A 21731-nucleotide genomic window follows, 5' to 3' on the forward strand; every position below is an offset into this window, starting at 1 on the left:
AGTATTTAAGTTTTTAAGAAGTTCATATTTGAGATAGTAGAAATAGACACATGTAACGCTGTCTATTGTCAACAAATAGTAGGTACTAAAGTATCTTGATAACGCATAAAACATACTGTTGAATTAAGCATTAATTTCGTCAGGACTTTTAAACATTCTAATACTTTAGTACAACATAAATCCTCGGGCGAAGCCGCGGGCAGGCCGCTTGTACATAATAAATATTCAGGTGAATTGGGAACTTCTCCCTTGTTTGAAGTCGATTGAAAATGAGAACATCCATCACAGACACCAATTTCAACAGTGTTTTTCCTTGTAACTATTAGAGTATTGTTATATGTTTACCAAAAAAAACAAACTTGTTCAATTTAAACCAACCTTCACTAATCTATCCTTAAATTATATCGCTTCAAATAAAAAAAGAATAATCGGAATCGGTTTACATGATATTGAGTTATTCGCCCATTTGTCGAGCACATTACAAAAAATCATCAAAATCGATTCACCTAGCCAAAAGTTCTGAGCTAACAAACAAAAAAAAATACAGTCGAATTGATAACCTCCTTTTCTTTCAGTCGGTTAAACATGGCCTTAATTTATATCTATTATTCTACATATTCTATTGTAGTGTAATGAGTTCTCTATTATTAAACACGTTAAGTTTCTTACTCTAAACAATATTGCATCACATCTTCCGTTACAGTTTTGGAGATTGATGCCTGAGGTCATCCCGAGTTGCATCTCGGGATCCCACTTCTGACACAATTATTACGGTGGCTCTCTGTAGGCTTAAAAAACACTTCATTATTGCTAGATTTCATTTATAAGAATTTTAATAAGATTTAACTCCAGAATACTTAAAACAAACAATAATAAAATATTTTAAAAAAGGGAATAGCAAGGCAAATAGTTATTTTTACTTCAACTATGAAGTCATACAAACAAAATGACAATACATGTGAAATCAACGAACTAATAAGATTCCAAAAATAGCATATTTAGTACTATTATAAAGATTATTTTTTTCATTGTTTTCAGATTCAAAAGGCATTCTCTAGATAATTATTTGATAATTATTTACATTTACGTACAATTTAAAACTCTACAAACGGATATATTGATAAGTGGCTATGTAAACGACACTATACCGTGAGGCACCTCGTGCTGAGAACACGTTATACTTGCGACACTAATAGTGTATGGACCATCGTTAATAAACAGATTTATTAAAATTTATCAAAAATTTTTTTTTTTAGTGAATTGTGAATTTAATAATACAATGTGAGTATTTTTTTATATTTATTTGTTATTAAGATGTTGTGGGTTCGATTTCCACTCGAAGAATTAAAATATTTTATTTTTCCGTTTCCTCGCTGTGGAGGAAAAAGCGCGGTGTACAATTCCACCATTCAAAACGCAATGCTTTCAGAATTCGAAGGAAAGTGGGGAACGGAAGTGGCATAATGAGAATTTCTACCATTTCTTAATTAATTTCTTTTTTAATAATAAAAAAAAGAAATGGTAGAAAATAAAAGGAAAGAATGATGTAGATAAGTATAAAAGAAAACATTATTAGTAAATTAGCAGTTGGGAAAAAATAAAAAATTGTATGAAAACCACATTACATGTTTGCAAACAACATGATAAACTTGTTTTTAACACGTGACCTAGCTGTTGTGAATGTACTACGAAAGTGAGTTAATCGAAAGTGTATATTATATAACTCGCCTCCGCTCGCGGCCGCTTCAACTACATTATTATTTATTTACTAATCTGGATTGTTTTCATATTGTCATCACATTATTAATTTAAAGACAGCATCTACGAATATATATAAAAAAGCTAAAGTTTCAGATTATTCAATAATACAGCTAAAAAGTTTTAGAAATTATTTAATATTAATTTTTAGTTGTCCCAAAGATTACACCGGACAAATAAAAAACAAATAAATAAACAAAAAAATTAAAATAACTTGTTTGTATTTTAGAATTATGTTATCAATATACACTTAAAAAAATAAATTTTGATATCACAGACAAACACTTAAATTTTATTTATATTTACAGATGTAGATAGTTAAAGCGTGGTTGAAGGAAAGCGATAGTTGTCGTTTATTTTTTTTTCCAAGATAAAAAAAAAATACAAATAAAATATGCATGTGATTCCGCATGCGTGATAGATGATCTTGACGTTGACTTTGATTAAAGATAATGTGCCTCCCCGTAGTTTAAGATTATATTATATAAATTTTATAACATTAGATAATTATTATCTAATTAGTTAAGAAACTATTGAACACATCAAAAGTAAAAATTAATATAAAAATTAAAACTTTCATAGAGAGTTCAAGTGGCTTCTAATCCGTCTTCACAGGAATATTCATATTTTCCATCTTCGCTAACGGTAGATTCCCTCGGCCTAACCTGCTGTGTGTGGGATACAGCATAATTAGATTCATCAAATTTACCTCCAAAAACAGTTATGTTTTGAATTAAATTAACGTCTATCATTTTGACCTTCAGAGTTCAGACGACTGGAAAATGCTTTGATTAGCCAATTATGAATCTAAAACTGTTGTGATAAAATTTAATTTCCATTGCTATTCTCTGGGCCGTAATTTGTTCTGCTACGAGAACAAGCGTCAATTGTTACCAACAATTTATATGTAATCAGTATAAATAAATATACGGTTCAGTGAGAGATACAATTTTTTTTTACATTTTACGAGTTATTCCACAATTAGGAAATAAAAATACATTGTAGACATAAAAATTTGGACTTATCGGGAAAAAATGTAAAAAACATTAAATAAGTAGCCTTCTCTGTCACCAAATAATAATTCTAAGCAATTATCTTTGGGTAATGGAAATTTCTAAAAATCTCCCTACAGACAGCTAGCAAACTTAATAAGTTGTAATGAGCATATAAGATTTTCAACATAGCTCGATGAGATCGTATGGCTCGATGAGATAGTTGATCAAAGCGCTTGGACGGTTACCAAGCAGCGCGGTGTACAGGTTGGGCGTTAGGGGCGTCTAATGAAAGGACTACTTTTCTTAAGTACTAGTTTATTACTGAATAAAATACTAAAGATACATCCATACACATACATAAGATATACCCACTACAGCGGGTTCAAATCACGCTACGTTGAAATTTTAATGTTTTCTAAAAAGGAGATATAATAATCTTCACTACAACGCCTCACCAGCCTAAAATATTGCTATACAACAAACAGACTTTATAACAACTAACTGTCAAAAGTCGCCACGCGATGATCTTTACGACCTTCATAATGTACTATAATTTACCCAAGCACATTATCTGAATCAATATTTTTTAAATAAAATATTTTTTTACAAAAAAACCAACTTCAAACAGTAAACTGAAAGTAAAAAAATACCTACCTAATGTAAGTTTTGATTCAGTTAAATAAAATTCGTTAAATAAGTATTTTATCATTTTGAAGTCGTTGCCAAGTGAAACAAACAGTCTTAGTTCATTATTTTAATTTAACTATATTTTAATTGAAATCCCACTCAATAAATTTTTGTATGATCGATAATCATCCAAAGGATAAGACAATTCCTTCTCTTCTTCTCCTTCTTCTTCTCTTGATAATAGGTTCCTAGGTTCTCTGTGCCTTCAAAGCTATGTACAGTCTGATGTGTGAAGCTAAAAAATTAATAATATTGAACCAACTGCGCAGTACCCGGATGAAGTGCAAATCACGTGATATATTGTTAAACACTCGGTATTGCGTATCCTGCAGTTATCTGATAGCGTGGAGTGATTGAACTAGATATTATCTTTATTGTTTATTGAGAGTAATGTGCTATGAATGAGTTTGTTATGTTCATTAAGTTGTAAAAATATTTATTAAGCAAAATTGAATGGTATAGTAAGTATGTGTGGTCTATATGTATAGAGTAGTATGGTGGAGTAACTGTACAGGCAGGTTCCTGACTGACCTTCAAGAACACAGTACCAATGATATCATAATGACTGTGAGGATGCCTCAGTAGAGCATTAAAAGGAGATTGATGACGAGGCGGAAGAGGTATCCAGAGACAGTAATGTTTGACGCTCTAGTCTATCTATCTATCCTACTATGGATGAAGCGTAAACCCACAAAAAGATTTTTTTTATCAGTTTTACGCTTATTTCTTCAACGAATTTATATGAAATTTAAAATGACAATTTGTGTAAGCAATTTGTAAATTTGTTATTGAATTACACGAAAATCAGCGCGTGCGGCTCTAGTTGATATGTATTATTCTTAGTGTTGTATTATTATTCTAGTAAATAATTAGATTTCTATATATAAAAAATATTTTCTATGGAATTACAAGAGAATCGAAAAATAACAAAAACAATTAAAAAGTGGTTTTTATTTTGTCAGTCACAGTCGTCCATGATATTGAAAAATTATAAATTTCTAATGCAAATGTTCTTTTCAGATGTTGTTCCTAATATGGTCGGTGGTACTGCTGGCCGTAATAGCACTGTATTTCAACAGAGTATACTCCAGGTTCAGTGACTATGGAGTAAAAAACCTCAGACCGGTGCCGTTCTTTGGCAACATGACTAGCATCATACTTCGGCAAAACCACTTTGGTGATCATTTGGACAGGATGTATAAAGCATTTAAGGATGAAAGGTTAGTTCTTTTTTCTTAGCTACTACATTGTTGGTCTGATTGGTCGGTAATCGGTACTACATTTTCTTTGGAGTTTTTTATACCAAGTGTTGCCATAAATCGTTACAAAGAAAAAATATATTATACGTAATATTTATTACAGTGGGTTAGTATAATGAACCATAAAAATATATAAAGCTTCTTCGAAGTAGTCTCCATTGGCTGCTTTAATTCTTTCTATGGGGAAAACTTTTACTGTCAATCGTAAGGGTGTTTTTGGGACTCAAAATTATCATGGCATTAATAGCATGCCTTACTCTTAAAAATTGACCATAAATCATAATCCAACATGAGGACTAGATGACTGGCCGTCTTCTACTTTGATAAAATCCAGAACGTTCTAGAAACAAACGTGGATCATCATGGATCGAGCTTTATGACTCGGTGCCGAGTCTTGCTGAAAAGTCATACTTGGTTATTAAATAAAGTGTAGTGAAAGGGTAATATAATCGGTAATCTTCTGTTTAAATACTCCTTAATTGAAAAATTTTTGGCTAGTAAAGTATTTTAGTTCTGATAAGAATAAACGTTTGTTTCTAGGTTTGTTGGCAGATACGAGTTCGTCAGACCAACAGTATTGGTACGCGATATTGAACTGGTGAAGAAAATTACGATTAAAGATTTCGAATATTTCATAGATCACAGAGGATTTACCGATGAAAAAGTAGAGCCACTGTTTGCAAGGAATTTATTCGCTTTAAAAGGTAAAGACATTTACTTGCGTGTTTATAATTTTAGTAGTATTTACTTGCGGCTTCGCCAGAGTGCTCAAAGCTTAGAATTGTGTTTTTTTTTAGTAATTCTTGAGATTTACGCGATCTATATACATCCAATAAAAACAATATTATGTGTTCATTAAACGACAATATATTTAAATATGTTATTTACAAATTGCGAACAAAACCATAATCTATTTGATAACACCCAGGCGACGAATGGAAGGACATGAGGTCAACTCTAAGCCCCGCATTCACAAGCTCCAAGATAAAACTGATGGTGCCCTTCATGGAGGAAGTAGGTGACCAAATGATCAGAGCACTGAAGAAGAAGATTAGTGAATCTAAGAGTTAGTAACAAGTTACTTCTTCTTTAATATTTTTTCATATTGTTTCTGAGAGTTGGACTCCTACTCGAAGAAATGAAATATTCAACACTTTCATTTTCTTCGCTCTGGTAACGAGGCAAAAGGACGGTGTTTATTTCCGCCACTCAACACGCAATACCTCCTGAATACAGCATGAAGTGAGTAACAGAAATGCTTTAATTTAAAAAAAATTACACTACATTCCCAGGTTCACTCTGTCTACTCTACTATGTGCGGGGCACAGCTGGAACCCAAGAAATATATCGACATATTTATTTTATTAAATTCATATTATTTTCTTAAACTACTATTTTTTTATACTCACATAAAAAGATTAACTTCCGTGATATTTATAGGTTATTACAGTAAAGTCGTATAGTATAAATGATTAATTATTCACCGCTCTTAAACTTCTAAGAAATCAAGCCTAATTGTATGTTATGGTGAACTTCAATAACCTTTGAAAAATGCATGTAATCTTTTATAATGAAGATCATAATTTATGTTAAATAATTTATAATTTTTTATACCCCTGAGTCTTACAAATATATGAACAGGATTATGAGTACATCTTGGGACAATAAACCGCGGCGTTGAACAACGCCAACGCACACAACAACATGCATTAGTTTTTAAAGTGGCCATTTCATTCGTTTTTACAGTTAACAGTAGAGCATAATAAATGACAAAAAACGATTCATTTTGAATAGAATAAAAAGTTAAAATTTGACATAAAGGTACCCTTGGGGAATCTAGGGGAGCATTGAGGGAGTTTTCATTTAATTTACAATAATCAATTAGATTACAATAATCATTAAGTATTTGTTGAGTTGTCTCAACGACATACTTTGTCATCTTTCCAGAGCAAGAAATTTAAAATAGTTCTTTCACTCAGGTTGAGTGGGAATCAACTCCATACCCGTAGCGCTTACAGTCAGAAGCTGTGCCACTGCGCCACTACGGTCTTAATAATTATAATATTTACTTGTAAGGCTAACATAATTAAATAACTTATTCCTTCCAGCTGAATACTTAGATGTAGACTGTAAAGATCTAACAACGCGTTACGCCAATGATGTCATCGCGTCTTGCGCTTTTGGTCTCAAAGTTGACTCTCATACCGACGAGGAGAACCAGTTCTACGAGATGGGCAAATTGGCTTCCACCTTCAAATTCCGTCAAATGATGCTTTTCTTCATACTTTCCGCTTGTCCAGCTCTTGCTAAGGTACGTAGTGTTATTCCTATATATCGTGACATCTTTTTCAAAGTTGAAATTTTGTTATTTAATACAATGATAGCGTATCTTATATATGATATTTTTATTAATAACCTTGTATATGTTTCTATTACTAATTATGTAGATATTTTTAAACAATCAACAAAACATATTCAATGTAATCTTGAGTTATAAATACGTAACATAATAGATATTATAAATTTACTATAAGAATATATAGTAGGTACAATTATAACATTATGATACCTGTACACTGTCACTGTATAATATTATAATTGACTTAAAGTAAACTTTAAACTTAATCGTAGTTTGCAGTTAAGTTTCAAAAGTATTAACGTGATGGTTCTAAGTTCAAATCTCAACTTCATACTTTTTATGGGTTTCTTTTTAAATAGTTTATTGGCACCATGCGTTCCACGTTTTATTAGTTTTTTTCTTATTTATATTTTTCTTAATTAAAATTATAATAAAGTAGGAGAGAGGGTAACAGTAAAAGATGTCCCGAAATTGATTCATAAATAAAAAAAAAATTTTTACGTTTATGATCTTTGAAAATGAGTGCTAGTAATAAAAAAAATATAAACAAACGAACAGTTTTTTTGCCATACATAATAAGTCTGACATTAATGTCATTTATAAAAACATCTCAACCCAAACATGTTGAGACAAGGTCACTCTGACTAGACTGATGTTTGTAAACAAAAACTGTGATTTAACAATATTTGCGTCGTAAATCCGGGCAAATATATATTGTTTATTTTATTTTATAATACCCTTAAGGCCAGTCGTGATACAGCGGCACAACTGTCCACTTATATATGCGCTAGGTTGTGGGTTTGATTCCCAGCGGAGGAAATAAAATATTTTATATTTTTATTTCCACGCTCTGGTTGTCGACGAAAAGTGAGTGGGGAACGAAAATTTCTTAATGACAAGGAAGCGTCTTAACAATAGGTTCCCAGGTCCCCTCAACCTACCGTGCCATGTGCAGAATATAGAAGCTAAAAACTAATGGTCACACCTAGATACTGTGCCACTCCGTCGTTAAATTTTAGGATTCCTAACAGCAATTAAAATTCATTTCAAGAAATAAATATGTCTATTGGACATATTAATGCATTACGTATTCGTTCAAGCGTCGACTCGTAATTTAATCAAGCATTTATTTACATAATGTTATTATTGCTCTCGTAAGGCATTTCAAGGCCATTTTGATATATGAGACGAATTTATTTATTCTTTTAATCTTCACTTCATGTCATTTATTTACGGAGAACTTATAGTATATCATTATTTATCCAAGTAATCATTAAATACTATATGTTAATTTCACATTTTTCTTATCAGAATTTTTTGCTAAGGAAAGACAATCTAGCTAGCTATATCAACAACTAGTGGACCCGGACGCGGCTACGCCTGCTTCAACTATAAGAATATTTATTGAATATATTCATTAAATTATTTTCAATTTTCAATAGAATTAGTAAGAAAATATAAGTTTAATAATCAAAAAGAATAATAAGTAGATACACATTATTAGAAAAAATTATCTGAGTTATTGAAATTAACCAACAAAAGGATTAAAAGTAACTAAAGGATAGATATTCTTAATATTAGAAAAAGTACCTAAAGTTTTCCGTGCGTGCGTACATAGATATCGACTCTACGAAATAACTAAACATTTCTCTCTATTAAGCAGGATAATTTTAGCGGGCAATATCAAATAAAATAAGAAGAGAACAAAAGTGTAGCTTAAATTAATTATAAACAGCAAATAATTACATAAACATTTACAATAGTTCGAAAATGTATGAAAATTTATAAAACCGTCAACGTCATCTGCCCGTTCGCGTCGGTCATACTGTGCCGCCCGTAGGCTAGGTCATTTGGAATCAGTGACATCTCCTTAATTATTTATTAGAATGTTATACAGTAAACTATAATTTCAATCTAGATAAAATGTTAATAGTGACTATTATTTTCAGTATTGAAATGTGATATTTATTTTCATAAGGATGAATATCAAAATGTCGCGGTAACGGTTGCGTAGCGACGCGACGGTTGTTATTAACATGGCAGAATAAATTGCATGTCAAATTAGAAACTACTTTATAATATATTAGTATATATGTGTAATGTAATGTTATATAGCCTATAGCACTTCTGAAGAATGCAGCATTCATACAAAACAAAAACAATGAAAATCGGACCATTATATCCAGAGATCTTAGCGTTCAAACAAACAAACAAACAAACAAACAAACAAACAAACAAACAAACTCTTCCGCTTTATTATATTAGTATAGATGTACTAGAGATGTAAATGTTGTATCTACTGCTGTTAATTCGAAATAATAATAGAAGGGTAAATTGTTTACAGTATATGAAGCTTACGCTCTTCTCAGACCGTATAAAGGACTTCTTCATAGAACTCGTAACAGGTACAATGAAGAACAGAGAGATGAAGAACATCATCAGACCCGACATGATTCATCTTCTTATGGAAGCCAAGAAAGGTATATTTTTAGGCTGCTTCTCGGGGAATGAGTTCTTTTTTTTATTCCAGGCCATTTTCTGGCGATGGTAACAAAATAAAAGGCGGCATTGAATTCCGCTACTAAAACCACAATGTTCGTAAAATTGGCTGAAAAGTGGTAAATGGAAAAATTAAACGATAGATACTCTGTCTATATATATATTAATATCATACTAATTAACTTAACTAACAAATTTTTTTGGTTGTACTTGCTTATTTTAGGAACATAGAATTGTATTACACTGTATTAGTCGTTTCAACGTTAAGTACTGCACCGTGGCCAAGTTACGTCGGGGTTTGGTTAAGTCTACAAAACTCTAAAATGATTTCGTAACACTTTGTTCACAGGACGACTCGCTCATGAAGAGAAAGCAGGAAACGATGTTATTCAGGACACAGGATTCGCTACCGTTGAAGAATCAGCCGTCGGCAAGAGATCTAGTGATAGAGGTTTGTATGAATTTGTTGTAATATTTAAAATTCATATTACAATTTTATTATGCAATAGGTTTAGCATAGTCCCCATTGTTTTTCCTATTAACAGTGAAAATAATATTTTTTTCGTTGTAGTACTTAATAATATATTAACAATCTGATATCATATCAGATACATAAATAATTGTTAGCTAATTGAACAATTTGTTATCTCTAGACTATTTGATATAGATTGTTGTATCATCATTCTTGTGAAGCGTGCCATCGGGGAGTACCCCGGTAACGTAGACGTCATTTTGATGATCAACGTATCTTTTTTAAATTTTATATCCCTGAGAGATGTCACCGCTACCCTTTTTTTATAGCCAATTATATTATTTGTGAAAATAATATTTAATGTTTAATCGTCTATAATGAATGATTTCGTTTCTAGTTTGGTCTGACAATGACTTAACTGCTCAAGCAGTATTGTTCTTCATCGCTGGCTTTGAAACCATATCAACAGCGATGTCGTTCGCGTTACACGAGCTGGCCGTCCATCCTGAAGTGCAGGATAAGTTGGCGAAAGAAATTAGAGAGCAAGATGTTAAGAATAATGGCAAATTGAACTTCAATGCTATACAAAGCATGACTTACATGGATATGGTGACATCAGGTGAGCTACCACATGTGTGTTATGTGTAACACAAAAATATTATTATATCGTCTCTTCTCTATATACAATAAAACAGTAAAAATACTATAATATATTAAGAAGAATATAGTAATAATATAATAGAAAAAGGAAATTATTAATAATTTTCCCAATTGTTGTAAAAACATAGTAACTAGATTTTAAGGTTAACAAAATATTTCTATTGTTTCTAGAGGTTCTTAGGCTGTGGCCTCCAGTAATGGCCTTGGATAGAATGTGTGTCAAAGATTACAATATGGGTAAACCTAACAGCAAAGCTACCAAAGATTTTATTGTAAGTAAATGTTTTATATCTCTGTAGAAACTACTACTAACTATTAGATAACTACGCGCTCCACCTCGAGTTGAGATATAATAATCCGCAAAGTCGTATACACCTTCATTTTGATGCTTTGGTGCTTAAAATTGTCAAGGTCAAAGGTCCAAAAATAAAATGGTGATAATAAGTACTATAATCTTCATTTACCTATCTATTTTAGAGTTATAAACAAAGAAAATCGTAATAATCTGCTTTTTCCTATAACAATCACAAATTGTGTTGTGGCACTTTCCGCTGACTTCTTTAGGCATCGCGTATTATTGTATTGTCACCGTAGCTAGGAAATGAAAATTTAAAAATATTAATTCATTCCCTCGGATGAGAATAGAATGTACGACCGTTTACAATTGCACGCTTGAGCTCCTACGCCACGATGGCCTCAACAAGATTGTTAATGAATTTTTGATTTTTTTTTTTGTTTTTATTGCAATAGATGAGAGAAGGTGAAATACTTGGCATCCCGGCATGGAGCTTCCACCGCGATCTAGAATACTTCCCCGATCCCCTTAAATTCGACCCTGAAAGATTTTCAGAAGAGAACAAACATAATATCAATCCCATGGTATACATGCCTTTTGGTGTTGGCCCTAGAAATTGTATTGGTAAGTATTTTATTAATAAAATTTCGAAATAGAGAATATTATTTTTAATTTTATTTTTTTGGATAAGAAAGTAAATATATTTTATTCTGTATAACAAATTAAATAAGTAAGTAATAAAAATACGCATAGGCGCATTGTATTTCTTCAAAGCAAGACTAAACTAGGGCAGCCAAAATAATTTTATCGAAACCGAGTAGAAATAGAAACTACAATCATTAAATTTATAAAAAATATTCTTGGGATTAAGATTATTTATTTATAGACCTTCACTATTTTTTTTTTCGTTAATAAAATAATATTATAATGTTATCATTACTCAAAATATTAAATTTATTTACGCATATAGGGCCTGCATTATTATTTATACAAGTAATTAATTATTATAATTCGCAGATGACGATTTTTAGATTGTAAGTTCAATGATATTGATATAATCATCGTGTTATTGTTTTTGTAATTATATGTACATTGTACTATAATAATAATAATCCAATAAAATAAATTCAGTACGTCTGATTTTGAAATTGACTTGGAATAAAACGTATACTTTTAAGTATTCACATTTTTTTGTTTCTTTTTATATATGTTTCACATATCTCTCAAAATTGTCAAATCTCTCAAAAAATGTTAACATTTTTTTGACAATAATTGTCTATTTTTCGGTACATTATTATTTGAATCATATTTTTAAGATGGCGGAACACAACGCCGTGACCCGTCTTACTGATTCGAACCGAACACATTTTTTAAATACAAACATTCTCGCTCTTTTTTTAACTCAATGTTGCATTTTATATTTCACCAGAGTAAAAAATGAATGATTGAAAATAATTAATTCCCTGGACGCAGTATCGAATTCAGAAGCTGTGCAGCAGATGTGATGATGAGTACATTTCATTTTCTTTCCCCTAGGGTCCAGATTTGCCCTCTGCGAGCTGAAGTCCCTCCTATATCAGATCTTACTCCACATCGAGGTGTCACCATCAGAGCGCACGCGCCTCCCCGCACAGCTCTCCACCGAGTCGTTCAACCCGCGCATACTCGGCGGACACTGGCTTAGATTTAAGTTACGAGATTGAGATCTATTGATAATTTATTGTTTGTTAGCTTTTTGCTTATTTTATTATGGTAACAGTATTTTTTGTGTTATTGAAATAAGTAATAATTGATTTATTAACAGACGAAAAAACCGTAGGAGGTTCTCAGCGTGACGTATATATTCCTTTTATTTGAAGTTTTTTTTAATTTCCATATTTTTTACTGAGCGTGGTCGGGTTCCAGAGATGGATTCCATAAAACTTTGTGGCACTTTCTGGAAAAATCTATATAAACAAAGATACTCGTATGTTTATAAATGTATATCTACACGTGTTCACTTTTTTACTTTTTCTTATTCAGTTCATATTGCTTTCTATTTGATTATTATTTTTTTATATTTATTAAAATAAATATTTGAAAGGAATTAAAATTATATTATATAAATATTAGAAGTGATCTTATTTAAATCCTATTAATTTCAATTTTACAGCAAATTTACAGTAAATATCATATTTTTAATGTATACTCTTTAAGTCTTTCATATGTTTGACAATATATTATGATTGGATATTGGAATAAAAAGAAGCATTAAATATATTTTATTTTGTTTTTTTTTTCTAGTGTACAGTATACTCGATCTGATCCTAATGCATTCAGTCCCCTAAGTATTCTACTAAGCATTTTTATATTTAAATTATGACTCATAATTAAATAACTAACTTAATTTACTTTATATTATTATTAGTAGTTAAGGAAAAATAAAGGATTTGCAATATATATCATATTTGTTTTATTTTGTATATGTAAATTTCCAAATAAGACACATATCAAAATTTATACAATAGACTGTTATTTCATGCAATATATACTCGTACCATTAAAAGTGCAGCATGAAGCAAAAAAAATAATTTTAATAATGTAAGTACTTTTCATTTAAAATATCGAAAACGCCGTAAAATTATACCGCCTTAGCCATGAACCCAAAGGTGGCGCGATGGCGCAAGTTGCAGATTTCCAGTCGAAGTAATGACATATTTAACGTTTTCATATCTTCGCTCCGGTGTCAAAGCAAAGTGCGTGCAATTGAGAGCCAGCAATCAACATAGTCTGGTGCCAAATGCTCAAGTTAAAAAAAGTGCAGTGGAGACGTTTTTATACTAAGTTTACCTAATATTAATTTAAAGTAAATCTGATGGTAAATACAAAACACAATTTTAATTTTAAATGAAAGTCTAAACTTTTTAAACCTTACGTTTTAAACACTTGGTCATTCTTGACATCGGAGATATATTCACATTCTTATCATTTTTCTTCTCATAAAAGAGAAACGGTTTATTATAATTGTAAACGTGATAAATACAAGAAAAAATAGATAAGATAAATAAAGTCTATACCATAAAAGAACTTGGCTAACACACCTACGTGTTACCAAACAAGTTTAGATCAATTTAGAGGTCTACATTCTGCACCACTCGTGTGTTGTATATTGGTGATATGACACGTATTTTTTGTTGACACTTTTAAAAGTTTGGTTCTGCAAAAATGGCGAGTTACCAGTGATCTTTTTTCTATTTAATAACATTTATGTCAAGCCATATTAATAACAATCTAACCAACACCATTGTGTTAACGGTGAAATTGCACCAATTTGATGACGATAGTATACAAAATTTATGAAGATTTTTACATAACTAAAAATTTTTGATTTAAATTATCACTTTTCAGATGATCCTATTAATATGGATAAGTCTCCTCCTAGCAATAATTTGGCTATATTTACGAACAAAATACTCGAGATTTAGTAACTATGGAGTACAGCATGTAGGAGCGTTACCTTTTTTTGGAAATATGCTAAAAGTTATATTCCGCCGAGTTCACTTCATAACTGGTATAGAGGAGAGCTACCGTATGTTTTCCAAGGATAGGTAAGAATTTGTTTTTACCTTACGCTATATTCTGCACATTCCAATGTAGGCAGAGGGAACGTGGAAGCATAGTACTAAGATTAGGGGTCGCGGGATCCTGGAATTCAAAAGCCTTATATACCGCTTTTGATTGACCCGCCCGGGATTTTCGATATTTTACTTTATTGCCTAGACTATGTACCTCGAATGTATATGTTACGTATGCGGTCCGACCGCTCTACGCCACACGTCCACCTCAGCATCTTCATTTCCGTGACGCGACGCTCCTGAGAGTGCCAACATTGTGTTGGCCAGCATTCGCTGCCATATAAAAAAACGGTCGCATCTTGTATATCAGCCCTTAAGCTTGGGCGGTATTCTGTATGGAGTGATCTAACTGTGGCAGTGTTTCCAGTTCGATGCGACATAGATCCTTTCAAAAAGCGCGTTTATCCCATTCTTAACGCACCTGTAGCTCCTGTGAGGTTACACGGCGTCGTGGGCGGCGGTGATCACTTAACATCAGGTGACCCGAACACTCATTTGCATTGTGTTTTCCATAAAAAAAAATATCTGGCTGTGTTCCGCATTACATTGAATTGATATTATTCCCATATATTTCTATCCTTTAAATATTCCTGAACTGTGTAATATTATATACTCGTAGTATTGTTTTTACTTACAAACTTTGAAATGACTGTGATTAGATTGTATTACAGATTAGTGTTAACTAATGTGTATTCAAAAAATAGAGTTAATCCTCACTAGGTTCTTTCTACTACTCTCTTGCAATATTTGAGTATTTTACGTTGATAGTTTTGTTTTTTAAGATTTATAGGACGATATGAGTTCCTGGAGCCTGTTATTATTATACGAGATCTAGATCTTGTTAAGATGATCACGATCAAAGATTTCGAATATTTTCATGACCATCGCGGCTTCATAGATGATAAAATTGAACCATTGGCTGCACGAAATTTATTCTTATTAAAAGGTAAAAATATTTTTATCTTAATTATATATACTGTGTTAAGTTTAATAAAATATAGTATATAGCTTACGAGTTATGGGCGCTCTCAAATTATGTTTTCTAATATTTTCCGCACTTCCGAAAATAATAATCAAAGGTAAGAAAAGTTCTTAAATCTGCGCAGCTTCTTACAACTACAGCTAGCTTCACGGCGGTGATGGTCCATCGACCGAACTGTAATATATCCCTGAAGCCGTCGTGGCGCAGCGGCATAGCGTCAGACTGTAAGCACGACAGTTGTAGATTCGATATCCCCACTAGGTATAAGTTATTTATATTTTCCCACTGCAGTTATGACACAAACCGCCAATTGATTTATGTCACTCAAAATTCCCTCTCAAAGTGTCTCAACATTGAGATCTCCCTTGTCTACCCAATTATATACATTGAAAATAATTGACATTGTAAGAACTAGAAATAATAAAAGAATGTGAAAATGACTAGACCTCTCACCTTGTTCTGGATTCGAATTTTTGCTTAGATATATTTTGTATATATTAGCTTAAAACGGATAATATGCAGGACAAGATTGGAAGGACATGCGGTTAACTCTAAGCCCCGCGTTCACAAGTTCCAAGATTAAGCTGATGGTGCCCTTCATGGAGGAAGTCGGCGATCAGATGATCAGAGCTCTGAAGAAGAAGATTTCTACTTCTGAGTGTAAATACAGTGTCTATATTTTACTACATTCTTTTCTACAAAAAAACTTTATCTGGTCTAATTAGGTTTCCACGCATGTATTTTAAATTTTATGTATATATATTGATATTTTGTCAACACATTTCTAAGTAACTAAGTCATAACAAGACGATCTTTTTACGAGATATATTTTTAGGCTATAATCCTTAAAATATGCAGTTGATATATTTTTTAAGATATGCAAGGCAATAAATATAAAATTTTAATCATAACAGCTGGATATATTGATGTTGATTGTAAAGATCTGACAGCACGATATGGGACTGACGTCATCGCCTCGTGTGCTTTTGGGCTCAAAGTAGACTCTCATGCTGATGAAAATAATAAATTCTTCCAAATGGGTAAAACTGCATCTGCTTTCAAAGTGTGGCACATGCTCATGTTTTTTATTCTTTCTGCTTGTCCGTCTGTTGCAAAGGTAAGTTGAGATTTTTTTATGAAATCATAGTATTTTTATACGATAAGTAAATTATTTTTTCCGGTCTGCCTTAGTCTGTATTAGATTGCGCTATTCATCAAGTAATTACGGATAATTGGGAGTAAATAAAGTTCTGAAAAGTGAGACTAACTACACTATTTTCTAAGGGTCGAATATCAAAAATGGTTATAATGACATTTATCACCAATTCACTAAAGTCACCTAAGGCTGACAAAAACCAGCACATGAAACTCACCGTGAATTTTTTCTAAGGTAGCGTAATAGTAGACCCCTTCATATCTATAAATAGACTTTCTAACACAAAAAAAACAATGTATGTCCGGAGATTAGTGCGTTCAAAAAAAAACTAAATTTATTTAATTAGTAATAGTACTAGCGGCCCGCTCGCGGTTACACCCGCGTGAACTATGTTATTATTAATCTCTGTCTCCATGACTACGTCCTAGTGACGTCTATGCAAAATTTGAGACTCCTAGCAAATGTAGTAACGAAGTTTCATACAAACTTTCGACTCCAAAAACAACCCCTTAGAAGTCGAATATTGCAAATTCCCGTCTTAGTGAGCACCTACGTCCTATAAATAACTCCTATGCAAAATTTGAGATTCCTAGCAAATGTAGTTTCTGAGATTTTGTGATGAGTGAGTGACCTTTCGATTTTATATATATAGATAGATTCAAATAGACTTTTTCAAGCATCGGCTCAGGTTGCTGGTGAGAACAGCCGGCATTCCGGCAGAAAACTTGACAGTTCCATTAGGAAATAGTGACAGAAATATCTTTTATTGTATAATCTATATCCTTTTACTTTAAGCAGTATGTTATATTTTGCTGTAGATGGCATTTTCGGTATACGTCCAATATCACATCACTCACACGAAAAATACCTAAACAGGCCACTTGTAGGTCATGTATATGTCGGACGCTTCGCTCCGAATAATAAGCACTAAATTGAAGTCAATTTGTTTCAACGCTATTAGGAACTTGTGTCATGTTTTATTATCTTGTTGTTTTAAAATCGCATTATACGTACTAATATATATTTAGTATTTTGAGTAAATCAAGGTCCGTTCTGTTTTAAACATACTGTAGATGTCTTTTATCTTCTTAAAGGTAAAGGTAGATTCTTTAGATTTATTCGAATGTAAAATTACACACAGGAATACACAGGAATGAGTATCCTGTCCTTTAATCACAGGTACCTGAAGGCTGGAGAGGGTATTTTCTGTAGCTTCACGGATAGCAGGGTAAACATAGAGAACTTTGAGTTGTGACACTCCGACATACTGACACTGCGCTCTCCGCTTACTGCCCATGTTACAGATATAGTGTATTAAGTGGCGGAACCCACCTCGTATTTGGCTTACTAGAACAAGGAAACAGCGTTATTATAGTCGTATATATTATAATATTTTCCACTGCTTAACGACGCCAATAGTTAATTTTAAAGTATAATTACATATGCATTTTCACACTCTAATTAACCAATTATGCCTATAAATAACTTTATTAATAAATTTGTAATATTTATTCAGAGATTGAAACTGACAATATTCTCAAAGGAAGTGACGAACTTCTTTATAGATCTTGTCTTGAATACAATGAAAGACAGGGAAGAGCGGAACATCATAAGACCTGACATGATACATTTATTAATGGAAGCTAAAAAAGGTAAATTTGAATTTATTTATTGTTCTCTTTCAAACAAGAAAAATCTGTAATACGCCAAAAATACACATTACGCAGTATGATGATCATTTGTATGTCTATGTATAAATATTTTAAATAACAGGAAAACTTTCTCATGACGACAAAAGCGGTAAAGCAGATCAAGGTGCCGGCTTCGCGACAGTCACAGAGTACTCTGTTGGGAAGAAATCGACCAAGAAAGGTTTGTGTATGTTTGTTTTTTAAACGACTTTCGTAAGGTTATCAATTCGACTTTGTTTTTTTATGTTTGTTACCAGTTGCCAGAACTTTTGACTGTGTGAACCGATTTTGATGATTTTCCAGCACCAGAGGTGCTGTACACTCCTTAGGGGTAGTTGATTGTATTAAGTACATAGATTTTTTAGCTTCACGCTATGCAAAACGTATATAGCGAAGTAGTTAGAGGGGACCTGATACTCCTTGCCTATCCTTTTGTTACACTTCCGTTACCCAATTTCCTTCAAATTCTGGAGACATTGCGCGTCGAGTGCGTATCGAACTCTTACACTGTCTTTGTTTTACTTTAATGATCACTTATACTTTTTTTATATAAACAAAGTCATTTATCTGTTTACCAAATTATAAATACATTATTATAAAGATACCGGGTTCTTATCTATTATCAATCTTTTTAATTTTCCACTAAAATAAAGTTATTACTAAGTATTAAAATACTTGAATAAACTAAAGTAATAATAGCTAATCATCAATGTGATCGATATAACAGTAATTTTGATTACGGTAACTAAAATATTTTAAAACTATTGGTCGGTTTGGTATTGATTTATTTAGAAAAATTTTACACTGTCTATCAACTATAAACAAATTACACCTATAGGTTTTATTTTCCTTTCTAGTTTCAGTTCCATTTTTGGAGTGTTTCTTCTTAATTCTAGTTTTTTTTTTTGGTCCATAAATTCATATACATACACAATACATCTAGTCAGTAAACTTCTTTAAATACCTAATCTTGTTTATAATATTGTATCTCCCCACCATGCTAAGTAAATAGCAGCGTTAAATTCCGCTATTGACATCCAACATATATCTCCAACCAATAAGAGGAAAATAAAGTACTCTTTCTTTCTCTTTATCTGCAAAATACTCATTAAATTTTGCTTTATTGCCAGCGTGGTCAGACATAGATCTAGTAGCCCAAGCAGTTATATTCTTTATGGCGGGTTACGAATCTATTTCAACGGCAACTTCCTTCGCTCTACACGAACTAGCCCTCCATCCGGACGTACAAGAACGTTTATTTCAAGAGATAAAAGAAGAAGATAGAAGAAAAGGAGGAAAAATAGACTTTACTTCCATACAGAATATGACTTATATGGATATGGTGACTTCAGGTATTGGTTTGATGTTTTAATTTGGATTTAGTAATTAGGCAGTTTAACGCAGGTTCAAAAGTTGTGATAGCTTTTCTTGCTTAACGCGTAAATGCTCGATATATTTGAATGGTCGCCCATCTACGAGGAAACTAAGTGAATTAATCCCTGGGTGGGGTAATCACTGAGTTCTCTCTGCGATTTAGAAAAAAAGAAAATAATTCATTCTCCCAAGTGGGAATCAATCGAACTCACAATCGTCACGCTTACTGTTAGACGTCGTGTGTTTAATTAGCTGCAATAAATATTTACAGAAGTACTGAGGATATGGCCACCAGCTATGGCCTTGGATAGAATCTGTGCAAATGAATATAATATTGGAAAACCTAATGAGAACGCTGCACAGGATTATATTGTAAGTATCTATTATTATATTTTGTGCTTATCTAAATTATAACGAGAAGCTAAGGAAGAAACTGCACAGAATAATAAAGAAGAGTCTGTGCACTTTAGATATGAGTTTATATTACTTAGGAAGTAATATTTTATGAAACCATAACTAACCCCTTTGTTGACTTATTTTAATTTTTTATCCAAAGGTCAAAAAAGATGAAGTAGTGTATATACCAGTACGTTGTTTTCACTTTGATCCACAATATTTTCCAAATCCCGAAAAGTTCGATCCAGAACGGTTCTCTGAAGAAAATAAGCATAATATTAACCCCATGGCCTATATGCCTTTTGGGGTTGGCCCAAGAAATTGTATCGGTAAGGATCCCTAAATACTTTTAAAAATTGAAATGTACAGTAAAGTGCATCTGTATGCTTGTGGCATAGTAGCTAGAGAGCTATTTAGGAAAACAGATGACCCGATTTTGATTTAGTTTCTTTAAAAGTGACTTAAAAGAGAGTTATATTATGTTAGTCTATTTAAAGATTATGAGTTTTTGATAACTTTTAGACCAATATTTTAAAGTGGGAAAACAAGAATATCAGTTAGAGAATACTTTAAAATTTTATTTTATTTTATGTAAACTTGTATTTTATTATTTCAGGATCAAGATTCGCTCTGTGCGAGTTAAAAGTACTGCTGTACCAGATACTACTGCATATAGAAGTGTCTCCGTCTAAGAAGACTAAACTACCTTCTGCACTGTCAAAGGAATCTTTTAATCCCAAACTTGAAGGAGGCCACTGGTTAAGATTTAAAATGAGATGTTAATTACTATAGTATTTTTTTTATTATTATTGAGTTGTCATGCGCCAGACTATTGTCGTCCGTGCCCTTTTTGTTCTTTTTTTCCCACTTTAAAATGTAGATTTTTTTTCTTTTCTTTTTTAAATGTGAAGTTAACATTTATAGTTTGAATCTATATTTCTGCGCTCCTTTGTGTCAATATTCGGATTTTGTGGTCGTCGATCATGTTAATTGTAGTGCAGTTAATTGGTTATATAATATATTGTTATTGCCTCTTCATCTCTGTAGCTACTCTAGTAGTTTCTGTAGGTACTATAGTCTGTAACGACTCTAGTTAACCACACTCTGGAAAAAGTTCGTCGTTTTATTGGTGGAGTGTTAGATTTTGTTTTACCGGAGTGGGGAGGGAAATAAAAAGAATTTTTGGATAACAATTGGAATTATGAGGCATTATTTAAATTTAACTGGTTCATAAAATACCTACTTCAGTTTTATAGTTTTTGTTAATTATAATGATTGAGCACACTACCTTGTAATCAACGTTTGTGGTAATCGATTACTTTTTATGAATTATTTTATTTACTTTAATAAGAATATGAATAAAAAAATAAACGTTATATTTTTTTTAATAAGCATTTGTTTTTGAATAATGTATAAATTAAAATAACCTATTTTAAAAATAAACTTAATTTCAACGAGTAATGAGTTAGAATAACAAAACTTATTAAATTCATAAGGAACTTATACAAAAATGCAAAGTGTGAGCAAATATGAA

The 21731-nt window shown here is 31.9% G+C and overlaps 2 protein-coding genes across 2 annotated transcripts; both read left to right on the forward strand.

Annotated features, from left to right (window-relative positions):
- Positions 1-1123: 1123 nt before the first annotated feature.
- Positions 1124-13423, forward strand: LOC146531711 (cytochrome P450 9e2-like). The gene is made up of 11 exons (XM_085198180.1): positions 1124-1281; positions 4461-4660; positions 5240-5403; positions 5628-5765; positions 6808-7010; positions 9403-9538; positions 9907-10008; positions 10427-10648; positions 10861-10961; positions 11440-11608; positions 12521-13423. The coding sequence occupies exons 2-11, from the start codon at positions 4461-4463 to the stop codon at positions 12685-12687; spliced, it is 1602 nt and encodes a 533-aa protein (XP_085054306.1). The 5' UTR covers positions 1124-1281; the 3' UTR covers positions 12688-13423.
- A 627-nt stretch (positions 13424-14050) lies between these two features.
- Positions 14051-20981, forward strand: LOC146531712 (cytochrome P450 9e2-like). Its single transcript, XM_085198181.1, has 11 exons — positions 14051-14191; positions 14372-14571; positions 15381-15544; positions 16103-16240; positions 16495-16697; positions 18253-18388; positions 18510-18608; positions 19558-19779; positions 20073-20173; positions 20358-20526; positions 20814-20981. Exons 1-11 carry the CDS (start codon positions 14189-14191, stop codon positions 20978-20980), a joined length of 1602 nt encoding a protein of 533 aa, XP_085054307.1. The 5' UTR covers positions 14051-14188; the 3' UTR covers position 20981.
- Positions 20982-21731: the final 750 nt, after the last annotated feature.

Source organism: Heliconius melpomene, chromosome 15 (assembly GCF_056956725.1).
Source record: "Heliconius melpomene rosina isolate 202511_hmr_F chromosome 15, ASM5695672v1, whole genome shotgun sequence".
Classification (NCBI taxonomy): domain Eukaryota; kingdom Metazoa; phylum Arthropoda; class Insecta; order Lepidoptera; family Nymphalidae; genus Heliconius; species Heliconius melpomene.

Coding starts and splice junctions, on each gene's coding strand:
- LOC146531712 (XM_085198181.1), top strand. Junction 16,241..16,494: donor GAAGATTTCTACTTCTGAGT/GTAAATACAGTG, acceptor TAATCATAACAG/CTGGATATATTGATGTTGAT. Junction 18,389..18,509: donor ATTAATGGAAGCTAAAAAAG/GTAAATTTGAAT, acceptor TTTAAATAACAG/GAAAACTTTCTCATGACGAC.
- LOC146531711 (XM_085198180.1), top strand. CDS start 4,461: ATGTTGTTCCTAATATGGTCGGTGGTACTGCTGGCCGTAATAGCACTG. Junction 4,661..5,239: donor AAAGCATTTAAGGATGAAAG/GTTAGTTCTTTT, acceptor GTTTGTTTCTAG/GTTTGTTGGCAGATACGAGT. Junction 11,609..12,520: donor TGGCCCTAGAAATTGTATTG/GTAAGTATTTTA, acceptor TCTTTCCCCTAG/GGTCCAGATTTGCCCTCTGC.